Here is a 20,296-nt window from a genome sequence, read left to right as displayed (position 1 = left end):
CCCAATAAATTGAATACATGGCTTTCTTGTGGCCTCTTCCAAAGATAATATGAAGCATAGAAAACTTATTAATCATAGAAAAGGAAACGTGTCCGTGCTGAGTAGATGGAGTCTTCAGCTTGAATTTGGTCTTCGGACAAGCATTCCCTTGGAATCTCACCCTGGTTATTGTTGATTTTGTTGCCCCATTTCTTTCGGGATAAAAATTGTTGTGCCAATCTTGCTCAATGTTGTGTGGTGTTGGTGTAATTGATTTAATTATACATGTTTTGTGCCAAAAGTCTTCCTTTACTGCTAAGTCGACGAATCATATATAGTCTTGAATTTTTAACATTTTTCTTTCAAGGCATGAAAATCTCTCTCAAGTTTATGATGAACCAATATATATGTAAAACCATAAGACAATTCAGCCACAAACCATAAATTATTTAACCCAGTTCAACAACTAGAAAATGGGAGTTGAAGTTTCATGTGTCATGGGCCATACGTTCAATCCCAATTCAAAATCATTTCTCAATAAATCAATATAAATCGCATGCAGACTCTATTTTGACGTGGATTGCAGCTTGAATTTATGTGAATTGCATCCGTATTAGACGAATCCAGAATCTGAGCTACATTCTATAGTGATTATACTTTCGTATTAATGGTGTATGAACATTTTTTTTTCAATAAAAAAGTTTGTTATTTTTAATTGGATTTGAATTTTGACGTGTTATTAATTAGTTGGAGAGTGAAAAATATAACTTTTATCAAATTTAATTAGTAAGTATTATAATTAATTATAGTAAATTCTTGTTTAATAAAAAAAAATATTTTTTCTCTTCACACGACTATATCATGCTAGTTAATAACATAAGAGAATTCAAACATCTTCAATTAAGAAGTCTCAACTCTACATATTAAAGTTAATGTTTTTCTGAAAAAGGATTTTAGGTGTTAATTTATTTATAAATACATATTAAAGTCTAAAAGGGTGGGCTTCTGGGCCGAAACCCCAGGCCTTCCCACATTGGGTGAAGCCCAAGTGAATTCATCGGGTGGGGCTCAGCTTGGTCTTGTTGGTGAGGAAAGGAAGAGAAGGAGTTAAGAGTTATCGATGCCCAAAAGCACACCAAAATAATCAGATAGCTATTATGTGCGCAGTGTCATATTCGGTGACATGGTCAATCCTTGTGGGTTGGCCTTCTTCTTCGCCTTCAAAATGTTATTCTCACAAAACCAGCGTTGGCATGAGTCCGACTCCAACAACTTGTAATAGATTAGCAGCTACGACGAAAGATGTGTGGACCAGAACATCGCCTTCTTCATCGTCCAACACCAACAGGCAACGTCGCCAACAACAACCTGCGTACTTGGACCACAGCGTGGACATGGAGGAGCTACTGGCGGCAATTGGGCAGACCCAGAACGAGGAGGAACTGTTGGCGGTAATGTCCCCCTTCAGCGGGAGGCAACTGTCTATTCGGTTCATGGTTTCGATGCTGTCCCGAGAGCCCGATTGGCAACGCGCCCTTGCCCTTCTCGATTGGATTAACGAAAAGGCACTCTATTCTCCCTCCCTCTTCGCTTACAACGTCGTTCTCCGTAACGTCCTTCGAGCAAAGCAGTGGCACCTCGCTCACGGCCTGGTCGACGAAATGCGCCAAAAGGGTCTTTCCCCTGATAGGTACACTTACTCCACCCTCATCACTTCTTTTAGCAAACACGGCTTGTTTGATTCTTCTCTGTTTTGGCTCCAGCAGATGGAGCAAGACAACGTTCCCGGCGACCTTGTCTTGTATAGTAATTTGATTGAGCTTGCCCGCAAGTTGTGCGATTATTCCAAGGCTATTTCCATCTTCACCAGATTGAAAGCCTCCTCTATCACTCCTGATCTCATTGCCTATAACTCTATGATCAATGTCTTCGGTAAAGCTAAGTTCTTCCGCGAGGCTCGCCTTCTTCTTCGGGAGATGAGGGACAATGGGATTCATCCCGATACCGTCAGCTACTCCACACTTCTTGCCATCTACGTTGACAATCAAAAGTTCGTTGAAGCACTCTCTCTGTTCTCTGAGATGAATGAAGCCAAATGCCCCCTTGATCTTACCACCTGTAACATAGTCATTGATGTTTATGGCCAGCTTCACATGGCCAAGGAAGCCGACCGCCTCTTCTGGAGCATGAAGAAAATGGGGATTCAACCCAATGTGGTTAGTTATAATACTCTCTTGAGAGTTTATGGAGAGGCTGAGCTATTTGGGGAGGCCATCCATCTGTTTCGTTTGATGCAAAGTAAGGGTGTACCACAGAATGTTGTCACCTACAACACTATGATTAATATCTATGGCAAGACTCTTGAGCACGAGAAGGCTACCAATCTCATTCAAGAAATGAAGAACAGAGGTATTGAACCAAATGCCATCACTTACTCAACCATAATATCTATCTGGGAAAAGGCAGGGAAACTGGACCGGGCAGCCATGTTGTTTCAAAAATTAAGGAGCTCCGGAGTTCGAATTGATGAGGTTCTTTACCAGACAATGATTGTAGCCTATGAGAGGGCGGGTTTGGTTGCTCATGCCAAACGTCTACTTCATGAGCTCAAGCGACCGGATAACATTCCCAGGGAGACTGCAATCGCAATTCTGGCCAGAGCTGGTAGGATTGAAGAGGCTACGTGGGTTTTCAGGCAGGCTTTTGATGCTGGAGAGGTCAAAGATATATCAGTATTCGGGTGCATGATTAATCTTTTCTCTAGGAACAAAAAGTATGCCAATGTAGTTGAAGTGTTTGAGAAGATGAGAGAGGCAGGATATTTTCCCGATTCTAATGTTATTGCTCTCGTGCTGAATGCTTTTGGAAAGCTGCGTGAATTTGATAAAGCAGATGCTTTATACAGAGAGATGCATGAAGAAGGGTGTGTTTTTCCGGACCAAGTTCATTTCCAGATGCTCAGTCTATATGGCTCAAGAAAGGATTTCACGATGGTAGAGTCATTGTTTGAGAAGCTGGATTCCAATCCCAATATCAACAAGAAAGAGTTGCATCTTGTTGTTGCTAGCATTTATGAGAGAGCTGATAAACTTAATGATGCTTCCCGAATCATGAATAGGATGAATCAAAAAGCAATCAGAAGTCACGATCATGCTGATTGCTGAGCATTGTGCATCTGCTTTTCCCCGTGTAACTTGTTGACCAGCATTCTTTTGCCCCTGATCATCCATAAAACTGTATAAGAAATCCACTCATATTCCGAACCAAGTGTATTATGTGTATATGATTGAAATTACATTACAAAAAATGGTAAGTTATTTATATTTTGATTTTGTGTTTAAAATAATTAACTGTTGACAGATGTTTAAATTATTCTGTCATTCTTTCTTATTTTGAAAATTACACTTCTCTGCCTTAAAGGATTAATATGTGCTACATTTTAACTATTTTAATAGAAATGAACTTTTAAGAGCTATTTTTTAATTTTATAACTCTCAACAATATCAACAACTAGTTTGGATCGCTTTCGTGAGCTTTGAGACTTCAAAAAATGAAATAAAGTTTTTGAAGTTAATATGATGAATATCCAAAAACTATTTCATTAACTAAATTCAAATATAGGTAATACAATTATCAAAATTAGTTGTTAGCCATCTTAAAATAATCAGGATATGTTATGATTATATGCAAATAATAAATTATTCTCACGAGAAAATAACATATAACCTTTAGTAAATTTTAATTTATTTCAAACATTTTTTTTTTCTCTTTTGTAGAGTCTTTCATATTTTCTGTTCCTAGAAAATCAAAACCATATTTGTGCCTCCATTATGAGATTTTTCTCCGAGGGGAAAGTGTTTTTTCTTAGGGAAAGAAAAAACCTAGTGCACGAGAAATTGCAAAGCACACCTTGTTACCAAGCTGCGTGGACCATTTGAATTTTGATTACTCACACTTTGAAAGGCGTTGTTTTGATATCTGTTTTGTGTATGATGATATTCCTGACGACTATATTTGAATTGAGGCATAGTTAAAATATTTGACTTAGGTCAATGAGTTTGACAAGGTATTATGGATAAGGAAATTTTATAAACTACAGAACTAAGTAAGATTAGTTAGGAGAGTAAGCTTATCTTTATCAGGTAGTGATTAAAACATTAAAATATTTTATCATATCAAATATTTCTTTGGCTTGGTGATCACTAGACTCACTATATAAAATAAAAAAGATGAAAAAGGAGGAAAGTATGGGCGTGAATTTAGGGTGTAAAAAGGTGAATATTGGAGAGCGAGGGTTGGCAAGTGCGAACGAACAACGGAATAATGAGTTTTACGGCAGCCGCAACGTGAAGAGAGAGAGAGAGAGTCTTAAATTGGGTGGAAGCAGAAACAGAAAGAGTCTTCTTAAAAAAAAAATGAAAAATGAAAATAAATAAAAGAGAGAGAAAGGGGGCGCATCCTAAGGCAGAGAGCAGATATTTTTGTATCCATCCAAGTTTGAAGGCGTGTTGTGTTGTGTGTGTGTTTAGGGTTTCTCGATCTTCGTCAATAATCCTCTTCAATTCAGGGTTTTAGTCTTCCCAATACAATACAGGTTCTATCCTCTCTCCTTTTTCGTTTTGCATTTTCAAATTCGATTCTTCTCTCTGCATTGTCTATTCGATGACATCCTCTCAATTCTGCCAGATCCACAAGCTTTATTCCAATTCTTTCAATCGCACTGTCTGATCGTAGGGAACCACACAACTATGCGAACTTCATGGGCTGATTTGGCTGCAAATTCCGCAGCTGAAAATGCACCTCCTCCCATCAACTCCACGGCTCCTTCGCGGCCCGTTTACGTCCCTCCGCATCTCAGGAACCGTCCACCATCAGCAGAATCCCCTGCTCCACCATCAAGTGCAACTGCTTCTGCTTCAGCTTCTGCTTCTGCTTCTGCTTCTGCATCTGCATCTGGTAGTAATGCTGGATCACGTTGGGGTACGCCCAGAAACGAGTACCGTTCGGGCAGTGGTCGCGGCAGTGGATGGGGGAACAGAAGTAGTGGTTGGGATCGCGGCAGGGAGCGCGAAGTGAACCCCTTTGGCGATCAGGAGGATGCTGAAGAGGCGTTTGGTGAGCAGGAAAATACAGGAATAAATTTTGATGCGTATGAGGACATTCCTGTGGAAACCAGCGGCGAAAACGTGCCTCAGCCTGTGAATACATTCGCGGAGATTGACTTGGGGGAAGCACTTAATCAGAATATCAGACGGTGCAAATATGTTAAGCCAACGCCTGTTCAGCGGCATGCCATACCCATATCCCTTGCCGGCCGGGATTTGATGGCTTGTGCGCAGACTGGTTCTGGAAAGACAGCTGCATTCTGTTTCCCCATTATCAGTGGGATTATGAGGGGCCAACCCGTGCAGAGGCCTCCTCGCGTGGTGCGTACAGTGTATCCACTTGCCCTTGTTCTATCACCAACTAGGGAGCTATCAATGCAAGTGAGTTTGTCACAGCAACTGTCAATTACGACATGCTTTTTAATTGGGTGCACTTTTGCAGTGAAAAAAGTATATCGGAAATGTTGTGATTTGGTTTCAGATACATGAAGAGGCTAGGAAGTTCTCCTACCAGACAGGGGTTAGGGTGGTTGTTGCCTATGGTGGAGCTCCAATAAACCAGCAGGTATCTGTCCTGCCTTTTACTTTTCTCTCCCCCTGCTCTTTGCTTTATTTTTCCTAGAACCCATTGATGCTTCAATTATTTTCTTGTGTTTTATCGGTTGATCACCCATGGTTGACTCCACCTGGTGGGATAAGGTTTGGTTGTTGTTATCAATTCTGAAACTTTTGGTACAACTGCTTTTAGCTTTTAGATTCTGGCATCCATAGTTCAGACTTCAGACTCGAGGCCTTCTATTTTGATATATCAAGAATTTCTGGTGTACCTGATGGTATAGAAATTTGTGGACTACTGTATTATTTGTCATAAAATGTGTGACATTCCTAAACAGCTGATAGTTTTCTGAATATAGTTTGGGAATATGTTGAAACTGTATAAAATAAATGTCACTAGCAGGTATGCTTTTGTTGATGTTGTTCTTGTGATTTTTACCAAATTGTTCAATATGGAGTCTAGAGTATAGTTCTTGAATGGACAATCATATTTTGCTTTTGAATACTGCTATAAAGAAATACAATTTGGTATGGATCCTTAGTTCCTAACTAAATATAATTTTCTAGCTACGGGATCTTGAGAGGGGGGTGGATATTCTCGTTGCAACTCCTGGAAGATTGGTAGATTTGCTGGAGAGAGCTAGAGTCTCATTGCAGATGATCAGATATCTGGCCTTAGATGAGGCTGATAGGATGCTGGATATGGGTTTTGAGCCACAAATAAGGAAGATTGTAGAACAAATGGACATGCCTCCACCAGGTGTCAGACAGACTTTGCTGTTTAGTGCCACATTTCCAAAAGAGATACAGGTTTGATGTTCTCTATAAAGAATATGTGAATCATTCTTTGCGTGTGTAATGTTACTTAGATTTTGTCTTTTTTTCCCCCTCCTTTTTGTGTCTGTCCATTTGTCTCTAGGTGTGCATACTAACTAATTTAGCTGTTCATTGTTGGTTGGAATTTCAAGACGCATTCATCTATGTTAGGAAGATATGCCTTGCCTTATTTTGTTGATTAATTAATCTGAGATGCATGTTCTTCATGTATTTGTGCATCACATATTTGCATCCAGTTGTCTTTTGACCTCAAACACACCTTCCACCTTTTATTCTTAGAAAGATTATGCACTTTTAGAATTAAATAATGCAGTTTCTAATTTGGGTTGAGATGATGAGTGGCTTGTGAGGTTTAAATAGTGCACATCAATATTATTAGTTGGATATATAGCTTCCTTATTTCATCAACTTTTGTTGTGGTTTACTCTTAATATGCAGAGACTAGCATCTGATTTCCTTTCAAAATATGTGTTTCTGGCTGTTGGAAGAGTGGGCTCAAGTACTGATTTAATTGTCCAAAGAGTTGAGTATGTTCAAGAATCTGACAAGAGAAGTCACCTCATGGACCTTCTTCATGCACAGAGGGCTAATGGTGTACAAGGAAAGGTAATCTCTCAGTTCGCAAAAAGTGCATTTCACTTTTATAAAACTTAATATATGCCTTTTTAGCAATAAGTGTAAAGAAATCACACATTTCTAATGGCCTGCTCAATCTGCTGCTAATCATTTGTCTTGGGGGAAGTTTCCAAATCAATTGTAATGGTGATTATAACTATGAAACCAGTGATGCATAGTTTTCCTGAGTTGATTGATTATGGATGCAAGGTTTCTCTTTAATAATATCTGGCTCCTAGACCAGTATTTTGGAAGACCGAAAAGCTTTTAAAATAAAGCCGATGATTAGTATTGTCTCACAAACTACATGGACCTACATTGGATGGGTTGTTCTAGGTGATGCTTTTCAACCCAATACTACATGATCATGTCTAGATACATACATGAATTTTGTATCATTTCTACTCCTTTTCTGTTTGTCTTAGCTGTGTCAGATGTTGCTTTGTTCTGGACAGTTGTTATATATTTATTTTTGTGTGGTAAATTTATACCATGGGAGTTGTGTTTTCTCATTGTATGGATTTGTCCTCTCTCTCTTAGAGAGTAAATGATGTTGCTAAATATTCTAAGCCTGCTACGTGTGTGATTTTGTATTCTGCAGCAAGCTTTGACCCTAGTTTTTGTGGAGACAAAGAAGGGAGCTGATGCTCTAGAGCATTGGTTGTGTCGTAATAGTTTTCCAGCAACTACTATTCATGGTGACAGGACCCAACAGGTTAGTCTGTTGTACAAATATATTTACCTTTGTATCAGTATGATGAGTGATGACTAGTTCCTTGCTTTATATTTGATGTCAATGCCTTTAGAGTTAGTGCGGTGGAAAGTAGGGATGACATATTAGCCGACTCTATATTTGTTGTTTTTGTCCGTGTTAAGACCTTGTGGAGGACTGTTTAACAGACAGTAAACAGTTAGGAGTCAGTTTAGACAGTTGGGTTGAAAAAGGTAGTTAGAGGAGGGCCCAGGTCTCTCAAATACCTGGAACAGGGGTTTTTGGTGCATCTGCACTTTGTATCTGCATCCTCATCTCTGATCCTGTATTCCATTGGTATAGATCCAGATCCAGGGATGAAGATCTTTTGTCAATAAACACTTTCTTTCTTATCCATTCTATCAGTCTGCCAACAGTTTGTGTTAGGAGAGCAAGTTTACAGCATCTGGATGAAGCACTCAACTTAAGATGTTCAATTTACAAAATCCTAAGCTGCATAAGTTGATACTAGATGATTTGATGACCTCATGCTGAGTATTTTTGTCATGGAAAGCAGGTTGAGTCCATACCACTCTAAAAACTGTGTAACTTAATTCCCACCATGAATGTTATTCCCAGGATTTTGTTAAAAAAATGTTTGGTTTGCATGATTCTTCCCTAGAAATTTGCAAAAAGAAATGTCATTAAGAATTTATTTTAGAAAAAATGTTTGCTTACTTGGAGCATCCATAGGAATCACTAATGAGATTTCTAAATACTGCAGATTTGATAATTCTGAGAATCTTATGCGCTTAAGCAAAAAAATTGGTATTTCATTTACCCAAAACATATACGTAGTTTACATTTCAGGCCTACAATTCTTTGGAATCTTGCAAGATTTCTCATGCGAAATGCCATATTAAGAGCAGGGACCCATTGGTTATTCCTACAAAATTATTGGTTTTATGTCATGAGCAATGCTGGTTATTAGGTTCAAAATGACTTTTTTCAGCTCCCTTGACCATGATAATGAATTCTTTTCTCTCAATTGGGGCACATCCTAGTTAGTCTGTGAGTTCACTATTAGTTTGTTTGAAGCTGAAGCTTGCAATTATCATGCTTTGTAAGGTTAAATGTGGTTATAACTTATAATATTTTTTTTTTGAAAGCTTTTTACATTATATTATTTACTAGTTTTTCTGTTATTGTTTGTCTATATCAATATATCGGCTCATCATTTTTATAATGCCTGCAGGAAAGAGAATTGGCATTAAAGTCATTTAAAAGTGGGAACACCCCCATATTGGTTGCGACTGATGTGGCTGCACGTGGTCTTGATATTCCTCATGTTGCCCATGTGGTTAATTTTGACCTTCCTAATGATATTGATGATTATGTACACCGCATTGGAAGGACAGGGCGAGCAGGAAAGAAAGGCCTGGCAACTGCATTCTTTAATGACAATAATGCGTCCCTGGCAAGGGCTTTAGCAGATCTAATGCAAGAAGCTAATCAAGAAGTACCTGCTTGGCTCTCACGGTACGCTGCTCGATCTTCCTTTGGTGGTGGAAGGAACCGTCGATCAGGAGGAGGTCGTTTTGGTGGCCGTGATTTTCGAAGAGAAGGTTCTTTTAATAGGGGTGGTTCTGATTACTACAGTGCAGGAAACAACATTGGTGGATACGGTGCTTCTGGTGGATATGCTGGAGGATATGGCCCTGGGGTAACCAGTGCATGGGACTGATTTTGATAGCATTAGGTATTAGGTGCGGACATACACCTATAGGGTGAATTTTCTCCCGTTGTTTTTTGGTCTTCCTTTCAAGTTTATGGTCTTTAATTTATTTTTGCCCTCCCTTGTTTCAAGCCAACATCATTTTGTACGGTTTACAGTTACACCGAGGGAGATATGGGTGTGTATGTGGGATTAATACGGCATCAGTAGAGGTCGTGTAGTGTTGGTAGGTGTTGGCCAATGGCCATGGCGATTACTAACATGATAGGAGTTCTTTTTTACAACTTTCTGTACTTTCATTTTGGGTGGTTATATTGGTTGGAGAATGGTTGTAGAATATGCGGTGGGAGAGGTGGAGACTTATCTATACAGTCGTATCTATTTATCTTTTGATCATATTTCTTCCCAATATATGTTTCCATTTTGTCTTTCCCTATTTTGAGGGGCTAAGGTTTTGTAATATTTTAGTTACTGAAATGAATGAAAAGTTTTCTTCCGTATGTTTGTATTGGACATTTGTATTAGCGAAGGTAATAGTTGTTCATTGTGTCGCGTTTCTTATATATTTAGGTTATGCTTGTTGGACGAAAATGGGTAGGTGGATAATCATTGTATCAAGATTTTATTAGTGTTGATACGCATTATTATTATTATTATTATTATTATTACTACTACTACTACTTGAGTTTACTTTAAATTAATTAAATCCAAATGTTATTTTATAAATTTAATTAAAATGCACTGATTGCAAATAATTTTTATAGTATTTAATCATAAATAATCTTATAATTAAGAATTGCTAATATTTGTAATTACTATAAAAGATATTAAAAGATGGTAATTTATTGATTGGTAATAAAAAAAGATTATAAATTAATAATGTATCAAAATTCAATTAATTTGATTCTTAACTTATGTCATTGCCTCAAATGATAGATAAATCAAATTGGATGAGATATTAGCTTGCATGATACGTTCAACTTATATTGATTTTTAAATCTATATACAAGTATATATAATATTTGTGTAATTACTAAATATTTTTTAATTAAAAACTATAGTGTTTAATGATATTTATTAAAGTTTATAACTTGCAATAAAACCTTTTCGAATACATGTAATTGTGTACCCAAGGCACACAGTCGAACGATCGGAACATTTAATACAGGCCTTACATTAGTTTGTTGAGAAACTTATTTTCGTAACGACTTCGTTTGATGTCTTGAAATTGATGTAAATGTGAAGTTGGTAACGTAATATATCATAGAAACATGGAAGAAGAAAAAGGAACTGCTACTCAGGAATGTTTTGTAAATGCCCTAAACATCAACTAGTTACCATATCAATAATTGACAACTACCAAATACTAAAAATAGATAGAAAGATTTGATTATAGTTTTGCACACAAGTATAGGAATTGGCAAACAAGAGAAAAAGATATGGCTAACTATGAATGAGAATGAAATAGACGCATCAACCAATATATTCTTCTCGAGCGTTGATCAAGCGAAGATGAAGACGAACGGTAAAATAGAGCAAACCAGCTCAACCACCAGCCACCTGTTTGTGGACATACCACCACTCTTTTGCTGAGCACTTGAGCTTGATCCCTTCTCAGCATCACCTGCATCTCCACCTTCTTAGTTTCAACTTTTTTTCAGATCAATCACACAGAAACACAACGTAAGAGTAATAAATAATTACCGCTGGAAACTGCTGAAGTGTTTGTTTTGGTGGATTTTTCGAACCCTTCAAACACCTTGGCTTCGGGAGAGTTGGGAGGCAAATGCAAAAGATCTGAAGGAACAAAAGGGTAGTGTGTTGAGGCCAATGAATTGATAAAGCAAACGAGTGAAAAATTATTGATAGGTAATAATAATGAATTACCTACGCACTGAGATATATTAGCAGGTGCGTGGCAAGCAGATGGAAGTTGGATAGCAAGAGAGGCATTGATCTTTATGCCGAGGTTGGGGTCGTCACGATCTTTGATGAGGATGCAGATGCATTTCCTGCTCTTGTCAAGTACCACTTTGAGGCCACTGCAGCAGTCTATGGTGGGGGCTTTGGCTTCACCACCAACGTACGGAACACAGCTAGCTAACCCAATTAGTTTGTCAGCACATTCTTCTCTGTCTTTGGCTAAATCTGATCTTGCAACACCAACCAGTAACACCACTACTACTATGGTGGATGAGAGTGCAAGATCCGTCACCCTTTTGCTTTTCGAAACCATTATTTGATTGCAGATTGGGAATCTGATAGAAAGAATGGAATGGTGTTAGACTGCTCTTTTATGCTCTCCTTTGCTTGTGAGTTGTGACTCTACTCCACATTTTCTACTTAATTTCTTACTAGTCATCGCCACGTGGGGCCTTCCTACCTATCACATGTGAACGAATTTTTGTCTCTATGGGCTATGTCCCATGATTCTATTGGCTCATCATCCTGTTATGCTTATTTAAAAAAAAAACAAAAAATAAACTAGTTCTTTAAAAAATTTCACCCTTCTATCAGATATATATATCCTAAAAAAATGTTTTTTTAAATGAAATTTCTTAGTATACAGGTTTAGGCTTTATTAAATGTTTACAAAATATTTAGAGGAATTAAAAATTACAATTTGTGAAATATTCTATTCTAGCAAAATATTTTATAAAGATGAAGTTCAAGTTTTGCAACTTTTGTAGAAATAAAAAACTCAAAGCAAAAAATTTATATAAATCTAATTTCTTAACAAGAATGACCGTGAAATATAAAATATACTTGAAAAGATATCATATCTAACTTAAAACCTAAAGATTATTAAGGTGCAATTTTTCCTGACTTATATATTACTAAGTCTTGTTTAAAGGTGTGTTTAGAAATGAGTCCATCATTAAAATGAGTGTTTGGTATACACTGCAATGTGTAGCTTTTGCATCAAGGTGAACAAAATATATAGATTTAAACATGTAACTAACGTGAGACTTCTTCACTCGCATTTGCTGCCTCAACAAAGTCCTTAAACAAATGTATCTTCGCAAATTTTAGATAGCTACTGCTCAAATGATTTACATTTGTTGAACTGTTTTCTGGTTTGCTTCTGTTGCTAGCTACAGTGCCTGCAAACTAAGCAATGGCTGCTCATCTGTAGATGTAAATTCATGAGTTTGACATGCAATCCTTAACATGGTTTTCCTTTTTAATAAGGTAACAAAAGAAATATTTTAGCAAAAATTAAACTACTGTTTATAACTCAGTTATTTGAACAATTAATAAACAAAGAATTAAGTTATACTTCCTGTAGATTATATAGGTTATTTTAAATTGGCTTAGATGTATTTGCGATCTCTATATTATGGTTAATGTGTGATTTCGTTCTCAATTTTCTTGCTTAAATTCATTTCTCTATTTTATTATGAAAATTACCTGTAAGACCTTTTTGGTCAATTTTCTCTATCTAAAATTATCCAAATTTGTATACATTTTACTTAATTAATTGGTACTTTGTGATAGATTTGAAATACGAAATGTTTTGAACAGAATTTGATAAAAATGATATAAAGTGAGGTTGAGATTTTAAAGAAAGATTTGAGATTTTTTTTTTTATTTTAGATTAAATATGATTTGTGATTTATGGATTTTAAGTGAAAAGGGGATTGTGGAGGTTTTAAGCAAGAAAAAAAATATTTTGAAGATTAGATAGAGACAAATTTATGAAAAGCCTATAGTAATTTTAAAATAAAAAATGAAGTAAATATTTGTCGTGGTATTAAAATTACACATTATTCTAACTAAGGAATCATAAGTGTAATCAAATCGTTTCCGGTCTCATATCAACTGTAAAAGAAATTCATACTATTAACTAATTATAGGTTGTTATTTCATTCAAAATTGTTGATTTTTTTTATAATTATATTAAAAATCATACCTAAAACATTATCTAACTGGTTAACTATAAAAAAATTTACACTAATAGTTTATTAAAATTAAATTATAAAATTTAAAGATGTTAAGCTCAGGAAGATAATATCATTTATTACACATTATTAACTCCATTTAAAAATAAATAAATTGTGTAAAATATTGTAAAACTCACAATGTGTTATTCTGATGCTAGTAGTTAAAAAAAGTTAGAAAGTATTTAGCAACAAACACAACTCGTTAGAAATTGCTACCCACGGCCAGTATATGTTTGTTGCTAAACATGGAAATGATTTTGAATTTCTGATATAAGAAAATTGTATAATAAGAAATTAATAATCTTTTATTTTATTTGTAGATAACACGAACCCGTGACTAATTGAACTTTTATTTTTTCATCTTGCTAACCCGTGATTATTTAGGGTCTATCCGTGATTGCCTATATCATTTGATTATGGTTATGTTGGACCCACAGAAAACTGTCTCCGAGATGGGACATAAAAGACACTTCGAATTTTGAAGTTGAGACCCATGAATTCATTTTCATCTTTGACTTTAGGTTTTTAATTTGTGAACCAAAAACCTTGAACGGGTGCATCATCTGTTAGCTCAATTCATATTATACACTACGTCTCCCCCAAGCTACTTATATATTGTTACATCTCATTTCAATCAAGGTGCTTCCAGCTCTTGTACGGGAAAATAGTAATGTCTTATTTTAACTTCAAAATGTTTATTTTCTGGGTGCTTCAAAAAGTTTTAAAACAAAACTTTTCTAGATTAAAAAAAATTAAAATAAATTAATCCAATACTTGCTGAAGATTATTATTATTATATCGATTAAAAGATAAGTTAAAATTGTTAATAAGAGACGTGTGACACGGCGGATACCCAAACAATACTAATCAAACCGAGCTTAAACGCAGAATTGAAGGGAAAAAAACTAAACGAATGGTATGTAGTTTACACAAGAGTGTAAAACTCTCCCTGCGAAGATTCATAAAATCCAATTCCTAACGAAACATCGGCATGGGCATTCAGAAAAAGAAACGCCCAATAAAATAGCAATACAATAAGTCATCAAACCCAAACTTTCTGGTTAGATATCACATGATTCTAGAATCATGCTCAATATTAATCTATGCAATAATTTCGCGCCTGTGCAGTCATAACTTCAAATTTCACTTAGCCATATCCAATTCCCTCATTTTCCAGGATTACCTTTCAGTTGTGGAGGTGCAATGGAAGTGGGCGAAAAGGGATCATAAATTTGGTCCGCAGGATATACTGGCTTACCAGGAGTCATGGGGGGATTGTTGACAACCTTCTGATCCAGAGGCATTGGGATATCTGGCCGTGCCATCTGAGCAGGATAGCTTTGTCGAATGGGCATGCCTCTTTGGGCACCAGCACTGGGCAAGTGAGAGGCAGAAATGAAGTTCTTCATGCCCATTTGTGGGATTGGACCAGTAAATGGGAATGCACCGGGTCTGGGTGGTGGGAACGAGTTTGAGACAGAACCTGATCTTCCCCCAAAGCGAGCATTAGACACATGAGCTTGAGCTTGATCCACCTGATTGGGGAATTGTGTCCTTGGAAAAATTTGAAGAGGTCGATCAGGCACAGCAAACCCAAATGGCAGTGGCCGTGGACCAGAAGGTGGTTCTTGTGTAGCAGCACCCTGAGGAGTAGCCTGACTGTTTGGTCTGGCAACCACATGACTGTAGTCTGCATTAGGCCGGCGTGATTGAAAGGTAAAATTTCCAGAATTTGAAGTCACCAAGACAGGTGGTTGTACATGGGTGTGATAAGAAGCAACTCCAGAAGCAGAACTAGGTATTCCTGCTTGCTGAGGTGATGGGAAAGAAGGGGATATTCCAGGTGAAGGAAATGAAACAGGTCCAGACAAATGGTTTACAGATGACTGTGTAGGTGCAGGCATTGGTCTCAAAGTAGATGGTGGTCTAGGGGAAATTCCTGCTTGATGTGGAGGAAAGGTGGCAGATCGTGGCATCATTGAAATATTTGGTTGTGGTGGCATAAATGCAATATCCGTTTGTTGATGTAAAGAAGCAGGTCTTGTAGGTGGAACTGCTGGTGGAGCCATTGGCCCAATATTGCTAGGACCTACAGACATTTTAACAGGGGCAGATGATTCATTCTGCCCAGAAGAGACCCCAAGATGGGTCAATGGCTGGTTAGGTATTGGTGATGGTGATATGCCAGACATAGGTAGAGGCATGGAAGAAATTGATGTATGAAGTTGTCCTATTGGTGTTGGTTGGCTTAAAGTAACTGGAAATGAAAGTGAAGCATTTGTTGGAGTTGACAAATTCTGTACAGATACTATAGAAGGATTTCTAGGCAGCCCAGTGTGACCCAAAGGACTTGCCTGAGTCATATGGGAATGTTGTAAAATCTGTCTTGGTGGTGGTGGTGCATGCATAGAAACATGTTGATTTTGAATAATTGGCTGAAATCCTGCAACAGGCACAGGTTGAGCGCCAAAAGTTGAAGCCATGTTTGAAGTTTGAGACAAAAGATGGGGAGCTCTAGCAAGATCTGGTGGATTTGAGGAGGCTATACCACCGGAAGAAACAAACAAAGGGGTATGACATGGAACTACTGAAAACCATGGACCAGAGTGTTGAAAGTTATCCCCATGCATTTGTTTAACAGCTATTGGTTGCAGCCCAGCCTGATTTTCCAGAGATAGAGAAACTGCACGAGAAGAGGGGCCTCCTTGGCTTTGAATTGGAACATCAGTGCTGTCCCTAGAAACTGACACGGAGGGTGTAGAACCAGAAGCTAAATTCCCCTGAATAAAATATATAAGGAGTTACAAGGACAATCAAAATAACAGAAGGAATAGAATCATTATAAAATAGTAAAAAATAGTGTTATAACACAACCATAAATCATTAAAAATTCTCACATTGGGTGAAATGACAATACTCACAGTTATAGAGTTAATTAGTAGTTCAATGATTGACATTGCTGCATCCACTTTATCAAAACCATCAGCTGATATTTTAACATGCATCTCTTTGTAACTGCACTGGATATCAGTTCCAGGCTTAATTTCACCCTGAAAATGTAACAGTTTAACAAGTGGAAAACAGAAAGCAAATGTAAACACAATTACAGTACTTCTCTCACAAAATAAAGTATTTCAAAGTGATTCATGCAGAATAAAAGCCATGTAATATATATTATTAACTTACTTTCTCTCCTGTGTCTGCTTTGGTTCCATGAATTTTTATCTTTGCACCAGTTTCCTGATATATGCATATATCAAAGATCAATTTAAAAAATTGAAGAAAATTAATTTCATAATCTCAATCAGCAGATCGTACTTGCAGACTGCAGATCACCGGATGAAGATTAGAATTAGATACCAGCACAATGGTCATGACTCATACCTTTTCTAGCCGCTTTTGATTATCACCTTCAGGCCCATATATTACTCCAACAAAATTGTACCCGGGAAATTCTTGGACCTGTAAATATGGTACTGCATGTAAGAGTTTTCATTGAACTACAGATCTTCAGGTTTAGATAATTTAAAGATATTTTATTCTTGAAAAACTACAACAGATCATTTTTAAAATTAAATTACAACATAAGAATGCCAAAGTTTAGCCTTAACACATCAGAAGCAGAAGAGGTTGAGTCGTTCCAGTCAAACCCATAGAGAAAAAAAATAAGGCCTCAACACCTAAAAATCGTATCCATGCTAATATCCTAAATATTACCACCACCTCACAACATAAAGAAATACTGAAAGGCCCACAAAGCATCAGCCACACCCTTAATAATGAAAATTATTAACAACAGAATTTAAATATTATAGTCTTGACAAGGCATGAAAATTCTAAATATATCAATATTCATGAGACAGGTTAAAATGTCACAAAAGAGTTTTAGTACAGAATTAGGTCTAGCAAAATTTTAGAATCAAACTTACAGGCAAAGGAATGCAGGCTTCTTTTAACAATGGTTTAAAACCAGGTGGAGGCTTGTAGCTGGGATCTAATTTGAGAATTTCACCTGGATAAGATGATTAAGATCAAGAATACTATGAACAGTCTGTAAAAATTACGGGAGGGGGGAGAGGAAAAAAGGAAAGATACACCTCAAAGAAAACAGACCTATTACTTCCCGCTTTTCAAGTTCGAGCATTTCTGACTTCTTAGATCCATAAATCAACATCAGACATTTACTTAAGAATAAGTGCAGTGTGTTCAGAAAATAACAAGTAATAAAAATTAAAAGGAACAGTGTCAATTGTTGTTAACCTTGCTATTAATTTGAGGGCCAAACTTGCTTTTATCTAGATTCTCAGCCAATGGCATGTTCTGAGTGTCCCCAACTTCCAGCTTTTCTGATTCCAACTGCATTGTAATTTGATCGACTCTAATCTACAAAATGTGTGAAACAATAGTGACAACAGTATAATTAATTGACACCTGGGAATCAAGAACCTATGCAAATATTCAGAGGTACACACTATAGCACTCAACTTTAGAAAGGAATCTTAATTATAAAAAAAAATACAGGGAGTAACTCCTCAAATTACAGAACAAAACACAGACACAAAATGCAGATCTGCAAGTATAATCTATCTGGTTTAGAGACTTTCCCAGTGCCTTATTTCTTCAAGTATCTGGTCTCGGGGCATTTACGATTACAGGGAGAAAAATCTCTTTCTCAACCTCCCCTTTTATTTATAGGCAACATCCCTTATTTCTTCAAACTATCTCAGCCCAGTGAACCCAACAAACTAACTTCTCATGAACAGACCCTGATACTAGCATACATCTAACAATCTCACAGTACGTGGTATTGGCCGTTTGACCTGGCAGGGAAGCACTATCAAGAAGGGGTACCATGAGCGAAAGGTTAATTTCACACCAAAAGGATGTGACGAAACCTTGTAAAACTAAAAATAAATAAATAAAAGATAAGGAGTAGCAACAAGTGAACATTTTAATCAAAACCCACAAAGAAATATAAATCTCAACCTTATAATTGAATATTTTCAAGGAAATGATAACTGATTAATTAGAAAATGAAAAACATAAGACAGTAGACATGTTAATGGAGTATTATTTTAACGGATTCCAGAAAATACCTGCAAAGCTAAAGCCTTTCCCCTCCTAACAGTTGCATCTTGTGTTAGATCAGGTCCCCATTTCGATCTCCTATCAATTTGTTTTGAACTTTCTTCATTGATTACTCCAGGGACCCCATGCTTTTTAGCCCCTCGGAAAATGGGGACCAATGACCCTGATAGTTTGTTTTTAGGGATGACAAATCCAGATTTGGCAGCAAATATAGAGAGCTTTTGGCCACTAGTAGTTGCTGCAGATGAAGCTCCAGACATTTTGTGAGGTTCAGGAGCCGACGTTGAATCAAACTCTGTACTCATTCTCTTATTCAGTCACTTTGCACACACAAGGAAAACAGGATAAAAGTTTAGTGGCCAGAATAGAGTCAATCTGAAACTAACATATTATTTAATCATTATCCATTAACTTATCCAGAAATACTTTAATTTTGATAATTTGCGATTCAGTCAGATGAGCACACATTCCCTTATGTAGAATATGATAATAAGAATAAATTTGTATGTCAATATTCAGACTCATATTGAGAGCACTACTCTATAAGAAAATGTTTCAGAACTTGATTAGCACTAGGCATAATTTCTTAATCATAATTTTTTTCTTTCTGTATAGAAGACTCTTGAGCCACTCCTCAATAACTATTATTGAATTTCTCACAGTTTACTTCCAAGAGATTCAAGCAAATATTCAGATACATATTTTCAAGCTACGTGGATGTTTGTACCTCTAGAAACTCCACTTTCTTACTAAATGCTTAGCAATTATGAAGAAGCGGAAAGTGTAATTTGGCGTCTGAGAATGTAGATGGCAATTGCAAGGGAAGCAGCATAAATTGGAACGAACGGAATGAATAGGGCAGGAAAATAAAAATATAAAAGGAATTGAAAAGCGAAATTGAACCTGTGTGTGTGTTTATGCTACCGATGAATCTGAAATTGGAATTGAATTGACTCTGCAACTCACACCATAACCGAGTCCTTGTTTCGTATCCTTTGTTCAACGGTAATTTCAAAACTGCAAAACCCTCTCTTCTCCCCTGCTTAGTGTTAACCACTTCCGCAATCGTATTTCTACTGCTATAAATCATACAACACATTTGTCCCATTGTTATTGAATATCGTTTCGTTTTAGATATATATTTTTATATTTTTATCTTTAAATAAACACTATTTAAATGATGATACGAATTTTTTTTATAAAAATATTTATTATAAATTTTAAATAAACTTTTATTTGTCATTGTTTCCTCCTTTAAATTTCTGTTTAGATGATTTTTCCTCACCCAACCTAGCTATAATGTTAACCTGAATTTATATATAACATCAAAATGCTTTTTACTATTGTTTCCAGAGTATATTTTTTAATGAGCTAAAATTTTATATTTTATTATAAATTATAAATATATGCTGATAAAGTATCACAAAAATAATATTATTTGCATATCTATGAAGTCTCCATTAACCTTAACAGCTTTATTAGTAAAATTATGAAACACATAATACAAATATACTACAACAGACTTTAATTTTTCATAAAATTTAATTATATGAAGAGTTACATACTTGAAACATATTATAAATAATAATTACAATTTAACTATAAACAATAAAAAAATACTATTATGTCCGCGTGTTTATGCATGTAAGAGTCATGTTACTGTATGTGGAGCTTAAATAAAAATTATTTTATTTAATAATTATTTATGAATATTTAATTTTTTCAATTAATCATTAAATAATAAAAT

General features: G+C 36.2%; 4 protein-coding genes across 10 annotated transcripts; 2 read left to right on the top strand and 2 right to left on the bottom strand.

Annotated features, from left to right (window-relative positions):
• The first annotated feature begins 1,046 nt into the window (after positions 1-1,046).
• LOC113849410 (pentatricopeptide repeat-containing protein At5g39980, chloroplastic) lies at positions 1,047-3,308 on the top strand. The gene has a single exon (XM_027479309.1). The coding sequence runs from the start codon at positions 1,137-1,139 to the stop codon at positions 3,141-3,143; it is 2,007 nt and encodes a 668-aa protein (XP_027335110.1). The 5' UTR covers positions 1,047-1,136; the 3' UTR covers positions 3,144-3,308.
• Positions 3,309-4,180: 872 nt separating this feature from the next.
• Positions 4,181-10,074, top strand: LOC113849763 (DEAD-box ATP-dependent RNA helicase 37-like). Of its 4 annotated transcripts, none has more exons than XM_027479911.1 (7): positions 4,270-4,573; positions 4,666-5,465; positions 5,566-5,649; positions 6,207-6,449; positions 6,915-7,082; positions 7,693-7,806; positions 9,038-10,015. In XM_027479911.1, the coding sequence occupies exons 2-7, from the start codon at positions 4,728-4,730 to the stop codon at positions 9,524-9,526; spliced, it is 1,836 nt and encodes a 611-aa protein (XP_027335712.1). In that variant the 5' UTR covers positions 4,270-4,573; positions 4,666-4,727; the 3' UTR covers positions 9,527-10,015. The 4 variants fall into 4 exon arrangements, with proteins under 4 accessions (XP_027335711.1, XP_027335712.1, XP_027335713.1 ...); XM_027479912.1 differs by having other exon boundaries at positions 4,403-4,573; positions 4,714-5,465; XM_027479913.1 differs by having other exon boundaries at positions 4,403-4,883; positions 4,914-5,465.
• An 849-nt stretch (positions 10,075-10,923) lies between these two features.
• LOC113849766 (protein YLS3-like) lies at positions 10,924-11,785 on the bottom strand. Its single transcript, XM_027479917.1, has 3 exons — positions 11,405-11,785; positions 11,222-11,314; positions 10,924-11,141 (listed from the first exon to the last, which is right to left on the bottom strand). The coding sequence occupies exons 1-3, from the start codon at positions 11,751-11,753 to the stop codon at positions 11,020-11,022; spliced, it is 564 nt and encodes a 187-aa protein (XP_027335718.1). The 5' UTR covers positions 11,754-11,785; the 3' UTR covers positions 10,924-11,019.
• Positions 11,786-14,240: 2,455 nt separating this feature from the next.
• Positions 14,241-19,664, bottom strand: LOC113849762 (branchpoint-bridging protein). Of its 4 annotated transcripts, none has more exons than XM_027479907.1 (9): positions 19,453-19,658; positions 18,558-18,869; positions 17,722-17,844; positions 17,575-17,614; positions 17,391-17,473; positions 16,846-16,923; positions 16,648-16,701; positions 16,383-16,511; positions 14,241-16,241 (listed from the first exon to the last, which is right to left on the bottom strand). In XM_027479907.1, the coding sequence occupies exons 2-9, from the start codon at positions 18,852-18,854 to the stop codon at positions 14,628-14,630; spliced, it is 2,418 nt and encodes an 805-aa protein (XP_027335708.1). In that variant the 5' UTR covers positions 18,855-18,869; positions 19,453-19,658; the 3' UTR covers positions 14,241-14,627. The 4 variants fall into 4 exon arrangements, with proteins under 4 accessions (XP_027335708.1, XP_027335709.1, XP_027335706.1 ...); XM_027479908.1 differs by having other exon boundaries at positions 14,263-16,241; positions 17,575-17,611; positions 19,453-19,664; XM_027479905.1 differs by having other exon boundaries at positions 14,370-16,241; positions 18,558-18,867; positions 19,516-19,613.
• Positions 19,665-20,296: the final 632 nt, after the last annotated feature.

Source organism: Abrus precatorius, unplaced genomic scaffold (genome assembly GCF_003935025.1).
Source record: "Abrus precatorius isolate BTA unplaced genomic scaffold, Abrus_2018 Scaffold9, whole genome shotgun sequence".
Classification (NCBI taxonomy): Eukaryota; Viridiplantae; Streptophyta; class Magnoliopsida; order Fabales; family Fabaceae; genus Abrus; species Abrus precatorius.
This window is presented reverse-complemented; position numbering and strand designations above follow the sequence as displayed.

Coding starts and splice junctions, on each gene's coding strand:
- LOC113849410 (XM_027479309.1), top strand. CDS start 1,137: ATGTGCGCAGTGTCATATTCGGTGACATGGTCAATCCTTGTGGGTTGG.
- LOC113849763 (XM_027479910.1), top strand. CDS start 4,728: ATGCGAACTTCATGGGCTGATTTGGCTGCAAATTCCGCAGCTGAAAAT. Junction 5,466..5,565: donor CTAGGGAGCTATCAATGCAA/GTGAGTTTGTCA, acceptor ATTTGGTTTCAG/ATACATGAAGAGGCTAGGAA. Junction 7,807..9,037: donor ATGGTGACAGGACCCAACAG/GTTAGTCTGTTG, acceptor TAATGCCTGCAG/GAAAGAGAATTGGCATTAAA.
- LOC113849766 (XM_027479917.1), bottom strand. CDS start 11,753: ATGGTTTCGAAAAGCAAAAGGGTGACGGATCTTGCACTCTCATCCACC. Junction 11,315..11,404: donor TAATATATCTCAGTGCGTAG/GTAATTCATTAT, acceptor TTGTTCCTTCAG/ATCTTTTGCATTTGCCTCCC. Junction 11,142..11,221: donor CACTTCAGCAGTTTCCAGCG/GTAATTATTTAT, acceptor GTGGAGATGCAG/GTGATGCTGAGAAGGGATCA.
- LOC113849762 (XM_027479905.1), bottom strand. Junction 17,615..17,721: donor GCCCTCAAATTAATAGCAAG/GTTAACAACAAT, acceptor TATGGATCTAAG/AAGTCAGAAATGCTCGAACT. Junction 16,924..17,390: donor AAGCCTGCATTCCTTTGCCT/GTAAGTTTGATT, acceptor CCATATTTACAG/GTCCAAGAATTTCCCGGGTA.